At 47.8% G+C, this 22,294-nt stretch overlaps 1 protein-coding gene across 1 annotated transcript in view; it reads left to right on the forward strand.

Moving 5' to 3' along the window:
- Positions 1-21,789, forward strand: part of LOC131819751 (myosin-16) — a 60,041-nt gene extending 38,252 nt beyond the window's left edge. Inside the window, exons 30-43 of the mRNA XM_059155043.1 lie at positions 427-544; positions 1,719-1,846; positions 2,081-2,277; positions 3,487-3,619; positions 4,873-5,089; positions 7,230-7,366; positions 7,460-7,563; positions 12,657-12,849; positions 13,760-13,963; positions 14,936-15,061; positions 16,053-16,223; positions 16,766-16,966; positions 17,977-18,208; positions 21,413-21,789. Coding sequence (XP_059011026.1) covers positions 427-544; positions 1,719-1,846; positions 2,081-2,277; positions 3,487-3,619; positions 4,873-5,089; positions 7,230-7,366; positions 7,460-7,563; positions 12,657-12,849; positions 13,760-13,963; positions 14,936-15,061; positions 16,053-16,223; positions 16,766-16,966; positions 17,977-18,177 — 2,130 coding nt within the window. The 3' untranslated portion in view covers positions 18,178-18,208; positions 21,413-21,789. The remainder of the gene's footprint in view (positions 1-426; positions 545-1,718; positions 1,847-2,080; positions 2,278-3,486; positions 3,620-4,872; positions 5,090-7,229; positions 7,367-7,459; positions 7,564-12,656; positions 12,850-13,759; positions 13,964-14,935; positions 15,062-16,052; positions 16,224-16,765; positions 16,967-17,976; positions 18,209-21,412) is intronic.
- The last annotated feature ends 505 nt before the right edge of the window (positions 21,790-22,294 follow it).

Below are 22,294 nucleotides of genomic sequence, written 5' to 3' on the forward strand. Positions count from 1 at the left end.
GGCTCCAAAGGTGAGCAGGGAGGATGTCTTGGGGTCCCCAGTTGCAGCCAAGTACTACTCCACACTTCAGGCACTCATGAGGTATCGTCACAGATCCTACTTTATCTGCAGATCCCTGCACTATGCTAGTATTTTTTTCTTAAACTGACCCATTGCATTTTCTTACTGGGTGAGGTCTGCAGGGGTCCGGAGTAACCATAAAATGGAGATGAGCCAGAGAGTGAGGGTCTGTGTGCCAACCCAAAGATCAAGGCTTATGTTGGTAGACATGGTGAGCTGGGGCGGGGTGGGAGGGAGATCATTCTGAGACAGGGACATTCTAGAAGAACTAGCAGGCTATATGGGAGACTGCACTAGGGGAACCCAGGTGGGAAGCAGGGAGGGCCTGTTCCCCGTTTCCCCACTGGGCTCATTCCTCCCGGGCAGATGAATGCTGAGGCCCACATCCGAAAGCTGGAAGACAGCTTAGCTGAAGCCAATGCCAAGGTGGCTGAGCTGGAGCGAAACCAAGCAGAAATCAACGCCATCAGGACCCGCCTGCAAGGTGAGCTGGCCACAGCCTACAGCTTCCTGAGGCCCCGCGCATGGAACAGAATGAGGATCCTCAAGGAAACTGAAGGAGTGGCTGGGTCTTCTTCCCAGGGCTTTCTCAGCCTTGGAAAATTCGCATCCCCTGTGATGTGACAGGAGATTTAATTATACCCACTGAGTGTTTCAAGTATCATCTTTACAGCGGCAAACAGGGAACACTATTCAAAGCATTTCCCTCCCAGTTCTGTCAACCACCCTGGGAGATCAGCAGGAGGGGCAGCAGACACAACTCAATTTTTAAACATTTTAAAACATGACCTGCATACTAACAGACAGTGAGCATGTGTCACTAATGAAGGAGCCGGGAAACGGCAAGCCTGCCTTCAAAGGGCATTTGAGGGGCAGAGATTTACACAGTTGGTTGGGAAAGGGATGCCTTAGATAACTTTGCTAAGGTGGACCCAAAGCCTGTTAACGTCTTACAACACAATAATCCCGCAACCTCTGGATTTGGTTGGTTTTTTTTGTTTTTTGTTTTCTTTTTTCTTTTTTTCTTTCTTTCTCTTTTTTCTTTTTCTTTTTTTTTCTTAAACCAGAAGAGCTCCTTTGCATCTCTAGGGCAAAAATGATTTGCAACTTATCACAATTCACTTAACATCTAACTTTGCAGAGGCCAGACTCTGATCTGTGGTAACAGCAAGACAAACAACCACGCTATTCCCTGAGAGAAGGAAACTCTCCCTAGACAGGCCAGTCAGACAATGTTGCAGGACGACACCAGGGAACCGGCTGGCCTCCTGTGGCCTTATTTCCCACATTCTGAATACTTCCGAAAATCAATATCCCCATTTGACAGATAAGAAAAGGGAAGCTCAGTGAGATGAGGTAACTTGCCACAAATCTCGAGAAACCCTTGCTCGTCCTCTCTGGCTCATGCACACCTTCCTGGCCTCCGGCCCCAACAATCAGTTCACAGACAACAAAAGTGTAGGTTTGGAGACCGTGACAATTAATTTTTCAAAGTAAACACTCTCTGCCCCCACTGTTTCCTTCGAACCGCTTTGCTGTATCTCATGCCAGGGGCTGGGACTTCGTGATCAGAAGCCCCGTACCCCATGCAGGACGCCGGAAGTTGGCGGTGCTTGGACAATTTCACCCAATATTTCTCCCATCCCCTTCTCACCCAGCTGAAAATGGGGAGCTGAGCCGGGAGTATGAGGAATCCCAGAGCCGGCTCAACCAGATTCTGCGGATAAAGACATCCCTGACGTCGCAGGTGGACGATTACAAGAGGCAACTGGATGAAGAATCCAAGGTTGGTTTGGGGATGGGGTTGGGGTGACGGAGCTGTCCCTCTGAAGAGTTACAAGTTAAAAAGTTGTAGAAGGAACATGAAAAATATGATTCAACAACGAGTTAAAAAGTTAACTACAAGATTGTGGTGTGCCTCTTACTGCAATGTTGGTCCAACATGGTATGTGTCTGAGGGATGGCCCTGGCGGCCATAGGGACCATCAGGGCCTCTGATGGTCTCGGCTGGTCCCCACAGTCTCGAAGCGCGGCCGTGGTGAGTCTCGCCAACACCAAGCATGACCTAGACCTGGTGAAAGAGCAGCTGGAGGAGGAGCAGGGAGGCAAGTCAGAGCTGCAGCGCCTCGTGTCCAAGCTCAACACTGAGGTGACCACCTGGAGGACCAAGTATGAGACAGATGCCATCCAAAGGACCGAGGAGCTGGAGGAGACCAAGTGAGGGTCACCCTGTACTGCAGAGCACGGAAGGCTGGGGTGGGGGCGGTGCTGGGGGTCTGACCACATCAGCCACTGCGGAGGCCAGGAACACAGCCAGGAGAAGGCAGTTCTCAGGCTCCTCTTAAAAAGGGGTATGCGTGTCTGGACAGCAAAGGCCACTCTGTGCCCTCAGCAGAATACCCAGCCTTTGGGTTTCCTCTTCAAGGCTCTCTACGGCCTCTGCCCTAAAATGCTCAGGCTCCCTGCAGGGAGGTCAGGAGCAGGGTCTCCACCTCCAGGCAGGGCTTCTCTGCCCCTAAGTGCTTGGGAAGCTTCCACAGGTCTGGTGGGTCTGGGGCAGGGCCTCTGGGTGATGCTGGGAGGACACGAACCACACTCAGCGGAAAGGGCCCTCACTCTGCCAGTTCTCCCACTCTGTGTGAAATGCCCTCAAATCTTGTGACCTTTCTTCCTCGTTTGCAAACTAGGGAAGTGGACACTCTGCTTGATAGGCCTGAGGAAGTAAGAGTGGACACATGAATGTGGATCTGAGCCACCTTCTTGTATAGGAACAGGCTGACTTGGTTGCCCATGGGTGTGTGTGAGCCATCCTGCAGCAGGCAGGGAGGGGACGCCGGCCTGCTTGCTGGGGCCTCCTGCCCACTGGGATTTGTGGCGAATAGACAGCAATAAGCACAGTGGGCTCCAGCTGACATCAATCTCTTATCAAAAGCTCTTTATACATTGATCCTAAATCTACATCCTACAGCTCCCCACTTCCTGCCCTCTAGCTCTTTCCTATTTTCTGTTGAGAGCATCTAGGAGCCGCCTGGTCCCACTCCAAAGCTCAGGAGACCCCCAGACTCCCCAGACCCCTGCAAGGTCCTTGTCCTCTTCCTCTGCTCGTGTGTCCCCTTCCCCACCTTACTTTCTCCACGGTGCTTACGTCTCTGTGTCTATCCCCCTTCTAGAGCAGAAGTTGCATGAGGGCAGAGGTCTTGGTCTATTTCTCTAATGCCTAGAATGATACCTGACCCAGAGCAGAAAAATGAATGGACGCACGGATGGACGGATAGACGGACAGTGACTGCTTTCCTCTAAACACTCTCCATTTCATTCGCATCTTCTCCGCTGTGGCGCCAGAGCTCAGCACTACAAACCCAGCCCCCAGCCCAAGGGCTCCTGTGTGTTTCCCTGACAGGCCTTTCCCTGTGCCCTCGCCCACAGGAGGAAACTTGCCGCCAGGCTCCAGGAAGCAGAAGAGGCAGCCGAAGCTGCCCAGGCCCGGGCTGCCTCCCTCGAGAAAAATAAACAGCGACTCCAGGCAGAAGTCGAGGACCTCACCATCGACTTGGAGAAGGTCAGGAAGTCAAATAATCACTGGATCCAAGGGACCCAACGGAGTTGGATAAAACGATCACATGCCTGGGCTTAGCAAGAAGAAATGGGGTCCAACAGGAGGGAGCACAGGGTCTGGATTCGGGCCCCCTGGACACAGGCCCCCATCCGATCTTAACACTCAACGGGCCACTATTCTATTTAGGTCTGTGATGAGGACAAAACTTAGTCCCAGGAAGTCAGGCAGCCAGTCATGTCTCTGTTCCCCTTTTCCTCATGCAAACCACATCCAATACACTTTGTGTGGCTAAGTATTCTTGTTTGCATCCCAGGTTCAGACAGATCTGCAAGTCTCTGGGCCAGATTAAATACGATTTCCACTGGCACACAGCAGCCTGGTCCTGGTCTAGATAGGGCATATAGGCAGAGGATCATATCCACGTGAGAATAGTCCCAAAACCTGATAACCTTTTGCTCCCTCACCCCCTGCAATTAAGAAATTAAGCAGAAATTTACAAATTCCAATGTTGCAACACAGCAAATACATACTTGCCAGACAGTTATGAAAAAAAGGTGAAAGGCCTATGAAAAGTAAGATCTGAGAAATATCAGCTTTGGTTCACAAGAAAAAGAACCACCAAACCCATGTCTGAGTTGGACAGTAACACATAACATATATTAGTAAATTACAGAGAAATAAGCTATGGAGAGTTGGGTGAATATTTTATTTATTTATTTATTTATTTAAAAATATTTTTATTTATTTATTTATTTATTTGAGAGAGAGAGATAGAGAGAGAGAGAGAGAACACACAATCAGGCAGAGCGGCAGGCAGAGGCAGAGAGAGAAGCAGGCTCCCCACTGAGCAAGGAGCCCGATGGGGGACCTGATCCCAGGATCCTGGGATCCATGACCTGAGCCGAAGGCAGTGGCTTAACCAACTGAGCCACCCAGGCATCCCTGGGTGAATGTTTTAAATCTGGGAAGGCTGCTGTGGCCCAGATCCCTCATTTTACACCTAAGAAAACCCGAGCCCAGGACGGTAAGATGGACTGCCGAAGGTCATACGTCTCTTAGTAGATGTGAGGGGTGTGGCTCCTTCCAGACTCCCTGCCCCGTGCTGGTGCCGTACATGTGGAATCATCTCCCAGACCTCAAGAAGTCTGTGGTCACCACAGTTAACTGGGGACGGGCAGGGAAGCTGGGGAGGAGCACTGAGGAGGGGAAGGGGCTGGAAAGTCAGACCCGCGGAGACCAGCCCCACCTCTCCCTAGGCCAATGCCGCAGCCGCTGCCTTGGACAAGAAGCAACGGGTCTTCGACAAGATGCTGGCCGAGTGGCAGCAGAAGTGTGAGGAGCTGCAGGTGGAAGTGGACAGTTCGCAGAAGGAGTGCCGCATGTACATGACAGAGAGCTTCAAGATCAAGACTGCCTATGAGGAGTCCCTGGAGCACCTGGAGTCCGTGAAGAAGGAGAACAAGACTCTGCAGGGTGAGTCTGCGGACAGGGACAAAGACTCAGGCGGGGCCTCCTTCCTCCTGAGCGTGTCATGGCTTTGAGCACCCGGCACTTGGTAGACACCCGATAAATACATACTACCAACACCTTGTAGAAGCACTCGGGCACTCAGCAGCAGCATTTCAAGCAGGCGAGGCAATTAACCTTTCCGTGCCTCAGTTTCCTCACCTGTAAGTTGGGGATATGATGTCTTCCTTGTAAGATGGGTGTGAAGATGTGTGAAATCTTCACTCAAGAGAGTGGCTGGAACAAATAGGGGCTCCGCAGAGCCCTTTGTGTACGGAGCCCTTACATCTGTCATACGTACATAATATACATACACATGTAAGAATATTTTTTAGGATTTTTATTTATTTATTTTTAAGAGAGAGGAGGGAGAGAGGGGGAGTGTGCCCAAGTAGGGGTGGGGGCAAGAGGGAGAAGCAGACTCCCTGCTAAGCAGGGTACCCAATGTGGGCCTCGATCCCAGAACCCCAGAACCAAGACCTGAGCCGAAGGCAGACACTTAACCGACTGAGCCACCCAGGTGCCCTATGTGTATGATTTCTTACGTATCGGAGGCTTCAGGCTGGAACTTCATTCTGTTAGATACTCTTGGAAGAATGCTATCTGTTGAGGGTCATTTCGCCATTCAGAGATCAGACTGCTTTATTTGCTTTTATGGCAGGTGCACGTTTCTAATCCCCAAATCAGTTGCGTGAGAGATGTCTGTATTTTTATTTTCAAGAGCTGTTTTGGGATCCCTGTTCTGCTGAGCAGCAAATGAAATCAGTCAATACAGGGTTTCCTCCATTCAGGTTAGGTGCCTGATTGTCCCCCAAATCTGCCCAAGATCCTAGAAGTCCCTCCCTGGGGAGCTGTCAGCTTACAGGGGAGAATCGTGAGAACCCAGCATTTGAGATAGGAAGGATCTGCATTTGTAACCTCAGAAGTCTAAGTACTAGAGGACTTGAACATAAATACATGAGTTAAGACTGGGGAAGAACAACCAGAACACCCAGACCAAGACTGCCAGGACCAGGAGATGGCAGAAAATAGGAAGGTGATGATGAGGCACTGCTGAGGGGCCCTGCTGAGGGGCCCTGCCGATGGCCCAGGGCCCTGCCTCCACTTCTACTCCATTCCCCACCCACACCCTCGCACCAGCTCCTGGTGCAGATGATAAAACTCCCTGGTAACCTAGGGGTTTAGAGGGATATGCACCTCACCTGGCAGATGAAGCACAGGTGAGAACAAAAACTTGTAACGTAGCCTCAGCCTGGTGGAAGCCACAGAGGAGAGTGGCCAAACAGCCTGCCTGGGCTGAGAGGGGGTGAAGCAGCATCACAGCGCTGCTGGTTGTCCCAGAGCAGTCCAGTGGGGAATGTTCTGGAAACCGCCACTATGTTCAGGTGACAGGTGATGGGAAGCCATGTGGGCTACAGGGTGTCTATGAGGGACACCAACAGCTGAGACTTGGATGATGCCCTGAACGTGCTCTCTAAACCCCACCTGGAACTTAGAAACCCAGGTGGGGAGACCTTGGATTAAATGAGATTTCTCTGAACTCAGAGGGGCTTGATGTAGAAATGGAACTTGGTCACAGGTTAATCAGGACACTTGCATTTTTCTGGACACCTCTGGCTGTGGGCTGAGATTTGTGACCGCTCCAAGCAACTAGGTCCCTATGGGTTCCTCTGGGTGGGCGAGAGAGGTCTCCCAAATGAGGAAGGAGATCTGAAAGGCTCTAATCATCCTGCCTTTTCTTTTGAGGTTGGTTTTCAAACCTGGTGGTGGGGAAGCAGAGGGGAGAAGGGGCTCCCTGAGAAAAGAAGGCTTCACAGTCCCGGGGAGTCCTGGCCACTGGCCCCAAAGCTGCTCTGTGTTTGTTCACTCTTCTCTGGGCTTCAGTCTCTCAACTATAAAATGAGGAGCTTGAACCCACTGTTGTCCAATGTCCAAGCTCTGATACTCCATGAGTCTATGACTTGGGAGTATGTTGTTTCTCTTTAGATACAGTGAGGCTAGGAGTGCCGGCTTCTGCCCTGACGTTGCATTGTCCATGCCACATGCGATGACCCTGGGAAGCTGGTGGTCCTCATGTGTCTTATTAATGAGAATATTCCTTCCTCAGAGGAGATAAAGGAACTGATTGATCAGCTGGGTGAGGGAGGACGGAGTGTGCACGAGCTGCAGAAGTTGAAGAAAAAATTGGAGATTGAGAAGGAAGAACTCCAGGTGGCCTTGGAGGAAGCTGAGTCTTCCCTGGAGGTAACCACATGGTCGTCACCTGGGAGGCTGGACCCCTGGCCAGGGACCACGCACCTACTTGGCCAGAAAGTCTGATGTTTATATTCCCGGCAGGTTGAAGAGAGCAAGGTGATTCGAATTCAGCTGGAACTGGCTCAGGTGAAAGCTGACATCGACCGGAGAATCCATGAGAAAGAAGAGGAATTTGAAGCTACGAGGTATGGGGCTAAGGCAATGGGAGGCTGACTTGAGGTAGCATGATGGAGTAGAGTCCAGAAACCTAGGCCTCTGCCGCCCACTAGTCACATGACCTTGGGCAACTTAGGTGAATACTTTGAAATATGGTACTTAAGTGATCACAAAACCCCATGAGATAATAACCCATAACAACTCAAAAATGGACAAAGGACTTGACTAGACATTCCTCCAAAGAGATATACAAATGGCCAATAAGCACATGGAAAGATGCTCACTATTACTCATCCTTACGGAAATGCAAATCAAAATTACAATGGCATACAACCTCATACACATTAGGAAGGCTACAATCCAAAACACAGAAGATGACAAGTGCTGGCAAGGATGTGGAGAAACTGGAACTCTTGTGCACCTCTGGTGGGAATGTAAAATGGTACAGCTGCTGTGAAAAACAGTATAGAGGCGCCTCATGAAATTTAAAGTAAGATTAACATATGATCCAGCAATTCTACTTCTGGGTATCTACCCAAAAGAATTGAAAGCAGGGTCTTGGAAAGAGATTTCTACACCTGTGTTCATAGCATTATTCAGAAGGGCTACAGCATGAAAGCAACCCAAATGTCCACTGACAAATGAATGGATTAAAAAGATGAGTTATGTGCATACAATTTAATTTTTTAAAGATTTTATTTGAGAGAGAGAGCACATGCACATGCATGAGTTGAGGGGAGGGATAGCAGAGGGAGAGAAATAAGACTCTTTGCTGAACACGGAGCCCAGTGCAGGGCTCAACGCAGCTCTCCATCTCCAAACCCCGAGATCATGACCTGACCCTGAATCAAGAGTTGGAAGCCCAACTGACTGAGCCACCCAGGTGCCCCCATACAATGGAATTTTATTCAGCCTTAAAAAGGGAGGAAATTCTGACACCTGCTATAATATAGATGAACCATGAGGACATTATACTAAGTGAAAAAAACCAGTCAGGAAAGACAGATACTGTATGATTCCACTTACAGGAAGTACTTAGAGCAGTCATGGTCATAGAAACAGAAAGCGAGGGGCGCCTGGGTGGCTCAGTGGGTTTAGCCTCTGCCTTCGGCTCAGGTCATGATCTCAGGATCCTGGGATCAAGCCCCGCATCAGGCTCTCTGTTCAGCAGGGCTCCTGCTTCCCCCCCACCCCCCGCTCTCTCTCTCTGCCTACTTGTGTTCTCTGTCAAATAAATAAATAAAATCTTTTAATTAAAAAAAAAGAGAAAGTGGAACAGTAGTTGCTGGGGGAAAGAAGAATGGGGAGTTCGTGTTTAACGGGGACATGATTTGAGGTTTATAAGATAGAACGAGTTCTGGAGATGGATGTTGGCAATGGTGGCATAGCATTATATATTTAATACCACAGGACAGTGCACCTAAAAATGGTTAACATAGGAAATTTCATGAAATGAGCATTTTCCAACAATAAAAAAATTAGGAAAAAACCCCTGTGAGATCAGTGCAACTGTCCCATCTAACAGATGTGAATGATGATGGCTTCCTCATCCCAGCTCTGGGGTGTGGGGAAGATTAAATGAGAAGGTAGATATGAAATACATTGTAACCTGTGAAGCCACACAGCTATGTTACTGTTAACATTCATGAACCTTCAGAGAACATCCACCACATCATGGAAAAAAATTGATCTCTTGGGGTGCCAAGGAGTGCTGGATTTGGAAATTCCTTTTCAATCCAGTGTCCTCTGGTGCTGCTTGAGGTTCTAAGAAATTTTTAGACTCAGCACTAGGTTCTGGTTTACAGAAATATGATTTGTTGTGATTCTGAAAAGATCAACACACTTGCAACTGTCCACATTGGCACCCTTCCTGAACTGCCTGTCTGAAATCTCTCCGCACTGTGGCTTCCTGAGTTTACAACATCGCCCACAATCACTCCTGCAGGACGTAGGGAGCCACTGGGGAGAAAGGCCTCATGATTCTGCAGCCATCAGGCTAAATGAGACCCCCACCCTAAATACCTAGCTATGCCACTATGTGGTGTGTGCATGTGTGCATGCACATGCATGTGTAAGAGAGAGTTTACAACACATTTGAGATATAATTTACATACAGTGTGCCCATGGCAAGGAAAAAATTGAATGGAGTTTTTTAAAAAAAGATTTTATTTATTTATCTGACAGAGAGAGAGATCACAAGTAGGCAGAGAGGCAGTCAAGGGGAGGGGGGGAGCATGCTCCCTGCTGAGCAGAGAGCTCAATGTGGGGCTTGATCCCAGGACCCCGAAATCATGATCTGAGCCAAAGGCAGAGGCTTAACCCACTGGGCCACCCAGGGGCCCCAAATTGAATGGTTTTAAGTTGTGCAATCATCACTACAAGTTTAGATAAACCCAAGATAAACCCATATCCCTTCGCAGTCATGCCCCCATAACTCCCTACCACCCCCACTTCCAGCCTGAAGCAACAACTAATCTAGCCAACGATTTTCTTTGGACTTGCCTATTCTGGACATTCCATGTAAGTGGAATCATACAGTATGTGATTCTTTTTAACTGGCTTTTTTCAACAGAATGTTTTCAACTTCATCCATGTTGGGGCATGTGTCAGGAAGTATTTCATTCCTTTTTATTTTTTTTATTAAAAATTTTTTTTATTTGACAGACAGAGATCACAAGAAGGCAGAGAGGCAGGCAGAGAGGGAGGAGGAAGCAGGCTCCCTGCTGAGCAGAGAGCCTGATGCAGGGCTCAATCCCAGGACCCCGGGATCATACACCTGAGCTGAAGGCAGAGGCTTTAACCCACTGAGCCACCCAGGCGCCCCTATATTTAACTTTTTGCAGAACTGTCAGGTTATTTTCCAAAGCAGGTGCATCATTTTACATTCCCAGTGTTAAGGACCGCAGTTTCTCCAGATCTTCTTCAACATTTATCATTATCTTCTTTATCACCGTCATCCCAGTGGATGTGAGGTAGTATCTCACCATGGTTTGGAATTGTGTTTCCATTATAGCTAACGATGCTGAGCATCTTTCATGTGCTTATCCGTCGCTTCTATATCTTGTTTGGAGAAATGTCTATTCTAGTCCTTGGCCCATTTTAAAAACCAGATTGTCTTTTTATTGTTGAGTTATAAGTGTTCTCTATATATTCTGAATACTAGACCCTTCCTTTATCAGATATATAATTTGTAACTATTCTCTCCCATTCCGTGGGTTGCCTTTTAACTTTCTTAATTTTATTTAAAGATTTATTTTTTCCAGAGAGAGAGAGAGAATGTGTCTGTGCATGAGCTGGGGGAGAGGGAGAGGGAGAGAATCTCAAGCAGACTCCCTGCTGAACAGGGAGCCTAGTGCAGGACTCTATCCCAGGACCCTGAGATCATGACCTGACCCAAAATCAAGACTTGGACATTTAACTGACTGAGCCATCCAGGCACCCCTCCTTGTCACTTTCTTAATGATACCCTCTGAAGCCCAAATGTTTATAATTTTGATGAAGTTTAATGTATCTGTTTTTCTTTTCTTTGGTAGCTTTGTATTTTAGGTATCATATCTAAAAACCCATTGCCTAATCTAGTCACAAAAATTTCTGTCTATGTTTCCCAGATTAGCTAAGAGTTTTATAGCTTCAGCTCTTACATTTAGGTCTTTGATCCATTTTGAGGTAAGTTTCATAGAAGGTGTGAAGTACGGGGTCCAACTTCATTCTTTTGCATGTGGATATCCAGTCGTCCCAGAATCACTTTCTGAAAAGACTTTTCTCTCCCTACTGAATGGTCTTAGCAACCTTGTTCAAAATGAATTGACTAGGATTTATTTCTGGATTCCCAATTCTACTCCATTGATCTATAGGTCCGCCCTTATGCCAGGACCACAAAGTCATCTTTTTTTTTTTTTTTAAAGATTTATTTAAGAGAGAGAGCACAAGCAGGAGGGGCCGAGGGAGAGGGAGAGGGAATCTCAAGCAGATTCCACACCAAGCACAGAGGCCAACAAAGTGCTCAATCTCACAGCCCTGAGACCATGACCTAAGATGAAACCGAGAGTACAATGCCCAACATTGCTACCCAGGCACCCCCACAATGTTGTGATTACTGCAGCCTGGTAGTAAGCTTTGAAATTGGGAAGAGTGAGTCCTCTAATTTGTTCTTTTCCAAGATTGTTTGGTTATTCTGTGTCCCTTACATTTCTATATAAATTTTAGGATCAGCCTGGCAACTTCTGCAAAGAAGTTAGCTGGGATTCTGGTAGGGATTGCAGTGAATCCCACCTAGACAACATGAAGTCTTCTGATCCATGAACATGAATGTCCTTCCATTTATTTAGATCTTCTTTAATTTTTTTTTTCAACCTGTTTTATATAGTTTTTCTTGAATTTACTTTTTAAGTCAAAGTGAATCAAAATTTTATTCCCTTATGAGAATGTTATACCTCCTCCCATGTTTAGAAATTGAATACATCTCAAAGTGCTGCAAATCCAGTAATGTGCAAGCACGTGGAAGGTGTTCCCGGTGGAGCAGAGGTGAACAGAATGTGGGGCAGGACACAGGATCTTTACATGCTACCCATTTGTTTCCCTCAATGAAACAACTGTTTTTTGGACATCTGAATTACCTCCTCTGGTCCCCTTCTGTGGAAGGAGATTAGTACAGGTTATATGAGGGCTTTGTGAAAATGTTCATTATATTGATTACAGTAAATTAAATATAGTAAACACAATCAAGCGATGACTGCTGTTTTAAAGAGAGACCTAAAACTGACTCGTATGGCCAAGGCTCACATTTTGTCATTTAAAAAACAGGCTAGCATTTGGGTTTCAATCCTGACTCCATGACGTGCTAAATCTCTCGCATGTTTTTTGTCATCGTGGAGCCTCAGTTTCCTTGCAAGGCTGTTTCTCATGTTAAATGATTTGAGATCCCAAAAGATAGGTGGTAAACATTAACCTTTGTTTCCCAAACCACAATGCTCCCCCACTTACATGTTTAAGGGGAGATACAGTCTAATTTCAAATATGGTGGCCATATCCATGTTGAAGCTCTCAGACCTCTTTAGCAAGGGTTAGCACACCCTGACCAGTGGGCCCAGCATGCCAAAGCCTTCTCTGTTTGGACTTGCAGGAAGAACCACCAGCGCGCAATTGAGTCATTGCAGGCCAGCCTGGAGGCAGAGGCCAAGGGCCGGGCAGAGGCGCTTCGGCTTAAGAAGAAGATGGAGACAGACCTGAATGAGATGGAAATCCAGCTAGACCACGCCAACAAGAACAACAGCGAACTTGTAAAGACACTGAAGAGGCTGCAACAGCAAATCAAGGTAGCAATCTGGGAGGAGGAAGAACTAATCACAAAGTTAGCCATTCCCAAGTTTACAGGCTTCCAGGAAGCTGACTGTGCATGTCTGCAGCTGGGACAGAGGCACGGAAGTGACAACGGGGGGAGGCTGACAGTCCAGGGAACAGGAGACCTGGGGACTGCATACATGAGAGGCCCCAGCCACAAAAGTCCATATCCTGGACCACTGCAAAGAGGGAAGAAGATAGGAAAAGAGAGAGTTTGGCCTGTCTTAGTTTTTAAAGTCATTTTTTGGTTATTAAAAGTGAATTTAGGCACAGAAAAATGAAGAACATAATACACTATTAACCACCACTCTCTTTAAGTAATAAACATAAACAGAGTTGAAGTCTTCCTTTAACCCTCTCCATCATCAGGCTTGTCTTTCAAGCCTCTGTAGCTGGATGTACGCATTCAACACATGGTTATTAGAGACCCGCCTGGTCTAGGCACTGTATTAGGTCTAGGAAATACAAGAATGGACACAACAAACAGACATCCCTGCAGATAGGCAATAAATAAATAAATAAAACTCGTATTAAAAAAAAATGATAGTCACTCTAGAGAAATAGTAGGACCAGGAGAAGGGAGATGTGGATTAGCCCGCAGGGGTAATGAAGCCTTGGCTTCATGCTAACCGCCCACTGGACAAATCCTCTGGATGCTTGGGCCCTGGCCAGCTAGGCCTCAACCAGACGGTAAACTCCCCAAGGGCAGGTCTACACCTTGCACTCTCTTCTTCTGTGGCCTCCACCTCCCCAGCCCTGCACCCCACTGCCCCGGCTCCCTGCTGAGCCTGGTCCATGAAGATCCCAGCACCCTAAGGCCTGGCCAGCCCCAGGCGGTGCCAGGGCCCAACAGGTGGGCTCAGGCTAGGTTCTCTTGCCCCCCAGGACCTGCAGATGCAGATGGACGAGGATGCTCGGCAGCACGAGGAGCTGCGGGAGCAGTACAACCTGCAGGAGCGGCGCCTGAGCCTGCTGCAGACCGAGCTAGAGGAAGTGCGCTCCAGCCTGGAGGGCAGCGAGCGCTCCCGCAAGCTGCTGGAGCAGGAGGTGGTAGAGATCACAGAGCGGCACAACGAGGTCAACATCCAGGTAGGATGCTGGCTTCCTGGGGGGGGTGCTAGGCAGACCCACACTTGGGGCACTGGGACAAGCCAGGATTGTGCCCAGATCCTGTGGACTCCCTTCAGAACAGAGGAGGATAGTGTCCCCACTTGGGAAATCCTCAGAACTCACCTGCGGAGACTTGACTTGTTATGGCAAGAAGCCCCTAATGTAAAATGTACATCTTAACCATTTCCAGTGTGTGCAGGCTCACTGTTGCTCAGAGCTTTCCAAGACTCCTAGACTCTCCCCTGGAGATTCTGATCCAGTGGGTCTCTGGTGGGACCTCAGAAATCTAAACTTTTAAATTCAAACTCCTCAGGAGATTCTGATGACTTAGCCAATTTCAAGGATCACCATTATCTCTAGTGTAGTTGAGGACAGAACTTCGGAACTGGAAGGGATCTAGAATATTCCAAAGTCTGACATTCACTTTTCAGATGAAAAACCATGACCCATGGTCAACAGTGGGGACCCTTATCTCCTGCTGGTGGTAACACCAGTATGGCTGATAGTGCAAAACTTTAGCAACACAGCTTAATTCTTACTAAGCATCTTATGTGAATTCACCAAAAGAAAAAAATGTGCATGGGACATATAGGAATTATAACCCTATTTTAGAGATAAGACCAAAGCCTAGAGGTAAAGAATTTATCCACGTAGGTGGAAGTACCAGGGCTTAAACCTGGGTTTTCCCAGCTCTGAGTTCAGGATTGTTCTAGAGCTGCCACCTACCCCAGGCCTAAATGACATTATTCTTGGACTCCTTGTGACATAAGTTCTGCTCTAAAACCCAGAGAAAAATGCAGGCAGAGACCTACCCCAGGCAGAAAGCCCAGGGCCATCTCCTGTTGGGGGGCACTGGCAAATGTGTCTGGGAGAGGGCTGTTTTTCTTTCCTGGACACGGGAAAGCTGCGCAGACTTCTGGCTCACAGCGATGTCTTCATTTTCCCCTCCAGAACCAAAGCCTCCTGGTAGTGAAGCGCAAGTTGGAGTCAGATGTCCAGCGCATCTCCAATGAGCACGAGGAGCTCATCAGTGAGTTCCGCTCGGCTGACGAGAGGGCCAAGAAAGCCATGACTGACGTAAGTGTGGACACTGCCTGGTCCTGGTGGAAAAGGCCTGGGCACCCCACCCCACCCCTCAAGGGTCACTACACATAGGTACCTGCCAGTAGGACTGTGGTCCTTGCTCTGAGGAGTCTGGAGGCTTTTCTGAAAGCCCAAACAGATGAAAGTAAGGAATAATTACAAGTTACACATGACTATGTGAGAGATCAGCAATTGAGGCCTAGGGCTTGGGTCAAAGAAGCTACTGAAAGTAGGGTTTTCTGGGCAGGCCTTCTGGCAAGGAGCAGTGTTAGACCAGCCTTGAGGAGAGTGTTAGTGAAAGGAAGATGGGTCTCATGTCAGGGGGCTCAGGGGCAGATTCAGCAGGACATGCTGCCAGTGGTTTTGCCCCAGTGTCCCTTTGGGGACTCACACAGCTTTGAGAGGCAGAAACCATAGACCCCACTTTAAAGATGCGGGAATACAGACCTCATCACCTGGTTCCCTGCACTTGTTCGAAATGCCAGGAGCGCAGGATATTGCTGGTCTTATTTGGCACTATGTCCAGAAAGCACACACCCATACCCGGTATGCAGATTTTCTATGAATACTTGTGGAATGAATGAACGCGAGCATGAGAGGGTAAAATGACTTGCTGAAGGCCACACAGGGGCCGGATGCAGACCTTCATCTTCCTCTTCCCGATCTGTGCTCTTCCCACCCTCTGTGCTCTGTGCCTCATGGAAGAGACAGCAAGGAGGGCCTGGAGATCCCCAGGCTGGTGGAGTCTATGGACTAGGAGGCCTGGCTGCGAGTGCATGAGCCTGCCTCTTCCCCTTTCACTCAGGGGGACCCAGGAGCATGGGGTACCTCCTCTACCAAAACCCAGCAGCACATCAAACCCAAGGGTTTCCTTGTCCACCACTCGGTCTTCCAGAGACCAGCGGACAAGGTCCCGCATCTCTCAGAGGAACTGAGACTGCACAGGAACCCAGTTCCAGCTCCCCACTCTTCTCCTGTCCCACAGGCGGCCCGCATGGCAGAAGAACTCCGGCAAGAGCAGGACCACTGCATGCACCTGGAGAAAATCAAGAAGAACTACGAGATCACCATCAAAGACTTGCAGGCCAAGATGGAGGAGGCTGAGCAGCTGGCCCTGAAAGGAGGGAAGCGCACGATCATGAAACTGGAAGCCAGGGTGAGGCCACCCCTGAGCTGAGCCAGAAGAGAGAAAGGGGACCTCTGGCTGGGCAGGGGCCTTTTCCCAAAACCATCATGCCCAGAGCTTGATGAGGAATTGGGTTACTCAGATGCTGGGAAGGAAAAAGAAGTTGAGACAAGAGCCGTAATTTATTTAGGTCTCCTTTCCCCCAGAATGTGCTTCGCCTGCCCAGTCTATTTCCAACATTGTTCCCCCCTTATTACTTTCTTAAAACAAGCCTCAGTCTTCACCCGTGGGGTGTCAGAGCTAGAGGGGCCAGGAGGTCGGTCACCTTGTCCGGCCTCGGCCTCCCTGACTTCCCAAAGGAGAAAACTTTAGGGTCAGGGAAAGGGACCCATATGACAACCACAGCAAGTGTGTGAAAGGCAAAAGCCACCTGACCCTCCTGGCCGGGGCTTGCCTGCTCTTCTCCGAGGAGGAAGTGGACATGGCAGCCGTGACACCCCCACCCAAGGCCACTGAGCTCCCAAGTCCAAAAACCTGCATTCCCTCAGCCATGTTCCTCTCTTCTCCCCCAGATCAAGGAACTAGAGACAGAGCTGGACGGTGAACAGAAACAGCACGTGGAGACGGTCAAGACGCTGCGGAAGAATGAGCGCCGCCTCAAAGAGCTCGTCTTCCAGACCGAGGAGGACCACAAGACCAACCAGCGCATGCAGGAGCTGGTGGAGAAGCTGCAGAACAAACTGAAGGTCTACAAGCGGCAGATCGAAGAAGCGGTAGGTGCCCACTGCATGCCCTTCATACGCCGTCCCTTCTCAGCCCAGGTCTCAAGACTTGGTTAGAATTAGCCACAGGGAAGGAATCTGCTACTGGCCAAAAGATGACCCCTGAGAGCTTTATGTCCATGGCGCTTCATTCTCACTATTCTGTTGGAAGCAGACTGACACCACACACTGGAGATAAGAACATGTAGAAAATGAAAAGATCCCCTAAGAACACCCGTGCTAACTGAGGTACCCACAGCAAGCTGTGCTCTAAAACCGGGAAGGTCTTGGCGGCCTTTGTCCTGCTTCTACTGCCCCTTGTGGTCTCTGCCAGGATAACTTCTCTTTCCTGCTCCTATTGTTACATGCAAGACCCTTTCCTTATTTGATCCTCCCAATACAAGGCGGGAAGACTGATACTCTTAATCTATTTCACAGGTGAGGAAGCAGCCCAGAGTGGGATATTTATGTGATGTTAGTAAATGTTAAAATCGAAGTTAAATGGTTAGCAAAGGATGACTTCGAGTCTCAACCCCAAACCACAGCCCCTATTGGCAGCAACCACGCCTCCTACCCCCACCCCAACATAGATATTTGACCCTGCCTTTGCTCACTGCCAATTCTGGGGCTACCGCACTGAATCCATCAGCCACCCACACAACCAACGCCTTTCCCAAAAGGCTCGATAAAGACCAGGCTGACAGTTAATATGGTTCTAACCAAAGCAGCACTATGACTCTCTTGGGGAGATGACGGGATGGGAGGTGAGTGCTGGCGGCCAGGGACTGCGCTAAATCCGCATCTTTCATAGTGGGGCACCACTCGCTGACATCTAAAGCCACAAATGACAGAAGCAGCAACAGAGTCATTTTACTTGGAAATAAGGGTGTCAAGGACAAAAAAGAATCAGCTAAAAGTACTGCACGGCTGGACTCTCATGCGTCTGTGTAGAACTGATAACGATGCACATTTAAGCAGAAGCAGCCAGGTTTACACCGTTTTCTGCCGTGCCTTTGTCGCAGGAGGAGCAGGCCAACCAGACCTTGGCTCGCTACCGGAAGACGGTGCACGAGCTGGATGACGCCGAGGAGCGGGCTGGCATGGCAGAGACCGCCCTGAACAAGCTGCGCACCAGACACCGCGTGGCCGGCAAAGGCATCACGTCTGTGGAGATCATCCAAGTGTCCAAGACCGGCTCCTCCAAAACCCTTTCCGAGGAATGAGGGTCTCCACCTCCTAGCCCACAGCCAGTAGGTATGGACTCCACTCGCAATGCCCATGCTCCAAAGTTCCCTTCCCTGACCCTACTTTGCTCCTTCTGACTTCGATGCTTCCTGTGTGCCCTGATCTCATGCAGTGGGAGTTCCAAAACTTTCCCGTCTCTTCAGCGGCAACACTCACTCTGCATTCTCGAAGCCCTCGGGCATGGTGCTGTCCACCTGTAACACAGGGTCCAGAGGTCATGATGCTTCCCCATCTGGATGGAAGCTCTTAGAAGGCAGTTTCCATGTCTGATGCCACTTGACATCAGGCCTGGCAGACAGGTGCTAATGTTTGTTTCCACTGGACAACCGTAAGGACGTTTCCAAGCTTACAGCCAGTGTGTACTTCCCGTCTTTCACATCTCCACAGTATCATTATTCCTAAGGATTTCATCAATACTGGTTGAATTTAGACTTCTTACATTAATAATAATAATAATAATAATTAGTTGCTGCTACTATTTCTGAGCACTGTCGCATAGGGGACAATGTAAAATAGTCCTTTATTTTCTTTCATTCAGAAGCAACTGAGAAAAAAAAATAGGAAATAAACATATAAAAGTCAAAATGCTAGTCTTATTATAATTCTAGATTAAGAATTTAATGGGTCTCCAACCTGGTCATCCTTGTATTTCACCCCAGAATTTAAGGCACTTGCAGAACTGAACCACCACAGCCCTGCTCCGTAAGGAGCAGCCCCTACTCCGAGGGGAGGGATGACCAGAACTCATCACACCTACAAGCAGATCCAAAAGGAGAGACCAGATGGGGGGTGGTCATCCCTTCCTTCCTGGTTCCTGCTTCCAAACACAGGATAAATCACTCCCCTTCCCATGAGTGGAGCAAGGGAAAGATGAGGAAAGTGGCGAAGAACATTATTCCAGAGCAGTGGTTCCATAAAAACGTGGTCTTTTTGACCAGCAGCAATATCAGCATTACCTGGAAAATTACTAGACATGCAAATTCTTACACTTCACGCCAGACTTACTGAATCAGACGTTATTGGGAGATGGGCCCAGCATCTGTGGTTTAACCAGCCCTATGGTGACCAGATGTGTGATCAGGCGTGTTAGAACCAACGCTGTAGCAGAAATCTCTCCTTACAGAAACACAGAGCCAGGGAACAGAAGTTTCTCCTACTTTTACCAGAACTAGGCACACGGTAATGTTTCTCACTATCTTATTTATCCTATGGTAAAGAGATACATAAATATCTCCATTTGCCAGATGAGGAAGATGAGCTTAGAGAAGTTTAGTGACTTGCTCATGGTCATACAAGCCCTGTGCTATGGAAAGGCAAACTGTCTTCTATTTTGATTACTATGGAGGTGAATAAGGCTGCCCTCTGTTTAGGATTAAACAGAACACTCAAGATCAAGGATTTGGTTTAGGTTGGGAGGAGATGGAGCTGAAGTCTCAGTGTACAATGGTCCAAACTCTATGGATTATGGGCATTCTTTTCTGGCCTTGTGCTCAAACATCTGGACAGATCAGCCCCTGTGAGGGTAAGGTTCCCCACTCACAGCTCTCTTTCAGTACTGGGTCAGTTTGCATTTTAGTCCAAAGTGATAACCCCACTGACCTTAGAATTCAAGCCGAGCCTTTTCTTACCATTTGCTTAGGGAGGAAACAAAAGATAGGAGATACTCTTTTTCTTAATTCTCTAACTCTTAAATAATGGTTAGAAGTCAAGAAGTTAAGGAAACCAAAGGCTTGCCTTTGGATGAATATACCATTAATGTATAACCATCTCCTCTTGGGGCAAAACCCTGCAAGGGGTCCCATCTGTTGAACTCTCACCTTGGCGGGGGCTACCCAGGAGGCTTCCTGTGCCACCTAGACTCAGGGGGTACTTCAGTCCTTCCACCTGCTAAGTCTCAGCCTCCAGGATTAGCTATCTAATCCTGGAAAGGATTAGATCTGTTAGGAAACAGATCCTCTGCCCTGGCTTGGTGACTGTATATTCCTGGGGGGCTGGTCTTGATTCAACAGTTCTGTCTCCAAACCACAAGGCCAACCATCCTGCCAACAGCACCCAAGTGTGACGAGGCTTTTTTTTTTTTTTCAATCCCATTTCCCCTTGTTGGTCACAAGGCTAGACACATCATCAGTAGCCATGAGATGTCTTAAGCAAATTAGTACATGAGTCAACACTCAGCCAAGACCCCACAAGAGTTTAATTTTCCAAAGTGGCTTTAAATTCAGTCCCACAAATACTGACCAAACTCAGTATTTGCCTGGGATCAAGGCCCACATTGGGCTCCCTGCTCGGCGGGAGACCTGTTTCTCCCTCTCCCATTCTCCCTGCTTCTGTTCCTTCTCTCTCTGTCAAATAAATAAGTAAAAAAATCTTAAAAAAAAAAAAAAAAGTCTAAGAAAAGTCTAAGGCAGTGCCACTCAATGAGTGGTCCATCTGTTACCTGCCCAAGATAACAAAAGTACAGAAATGGAGAGGAAGTTTATAGACATTTTTACAGCAATTAATACAGCCATGACATCCAAATACATGATCAAAGTATTTTATAAAAGCATTTGTTTCTTATATTAAGTAAAATGAATGAATACATTTGTAATGGAAATTTACAAGAGTAAGTAAAATTAATCCCTCACCAGATAAAGAAAGGAATTCCAGATAGAAGACCCAACATATGCCAAAGTGCAGAGGTCAGATCCATACAAGGGAACAGCATGACTAGGACAGAGGCGCTCAGGAGGAGGGGACAGTGCTGGAAGTGGTGGGAGACAAAGCTAGGACCTCACGGGGTACAAATATTCTATAATTTCCCTAAGGAAATCTTGGTTAAGTTTTTAAATCCATGTGTGGGATGTGATGAGCAGTAGCTTTTCTTTCTTGGGAAGACATATCACAATGGAAAAACAAGCCTGTGGGCCCCTCATGAGATGTGGCAGGCAGGCCCGTGGTGAGTACTGTATCCAAAGGGACCGTACTCCAGCCCTCTTGATGACCTGTATGGAGTCCAGGCCCAAAGGTGTCTCTAAACCTTCACAAACTCATACAGAATGGACCAGTTATGACCCAATAATGGTGTCCATTATGAGGAAGGAAGCCTGTGCAGCAGCAGCAGCCCAAGCATCCAGAGGACATTGTTTCTCTAGCAAGAAGGAAGCAAAGATGTCAGAACTCCCAGCTCTGATCTACAAGGTTTTTCTCACCCTCTCTCTTTTTTTCTTCCAGGGTGACACAGATCTCAACAGCAGACCATTAAGTGGAAAAACATGAAAATAGAAAAACTGGATATCCTGAGAATGTTTACTATGCAAAAGAAAGTGCAAGCCAGAAAGAGACAAGTGCTACAGAATAAAGATAGCTGTGGGGGGAAAGGGTTTGAGGGTGTAAATACTCAGCCATTAGAGGAACTAAAATTAATGTGGCTTCTCTGAGACCGCCTAAGCTGTGTAAGCACTTGGATAACAGTAACAGTGGGTCTGTTTTAGTTGAGATCCTACATGTTCACGTCAAAGACAGAATATGTAATGTCTGTGTGCCCTGGCTGTTTTCTAGAAGTAATTCCTCATGTGGACAATTTTAATGCCTTGTCCCAATGCAGCATAAATAAAATAAACATGGAAAATGGACTGGAGATTGTAAGTGAAGAAATATTTTTCTAAGGCCTCCCAAATCCAAAGGCAATTTTTACAATATGTCAGAATTCTGTTTTATCCCTATAACCTAGTTCACAGTCTTACTTCTATTGGAAACCATGAGAACTATGCCATCTTGGTGAGATCCACTGCAAATTTTGAAAAGGTGGGTCAGAGATATGAAGACTAACCAAGATTCATAAAGCTGAGAAAACTACAGAATCCCTGAATGGATCTTAAAGGATCCATCCAGGCCAAAGACCCACAAGGCCCCCACATGCTCTACCTCAGCATCTCCCAAAATGTTCAGACACAGGCAAGTTTTCCTTAAATCAAAATTTAACTTTTCCTTAAATCAAGCTGAGACACGCCCCCTAGCGGCGTCTACTTTTTAACCCTGGTTTTGATACCTAGGACCCTGCAGAAGGACCTCAATGGGAGACAGTTCTCATGTCTCTCCAAGATCTCTCTTCTC

This window comes from Mustela lutreola, chromosome 17 (genome assembly GCF_030435805.1).
Source record: "Mustela lutreola isolate mMusLut2 chromosome 17, mMusLut2.pri, whole genome shotgun sequence".
In the NCBI taxonomy this organism is placed as follows: domain Eukaryota; kingdom Metazoa; phylum Chordata; class Mammalia; order Carnivora; family Mustelidae; genus Mustela; species Mustela lutreola.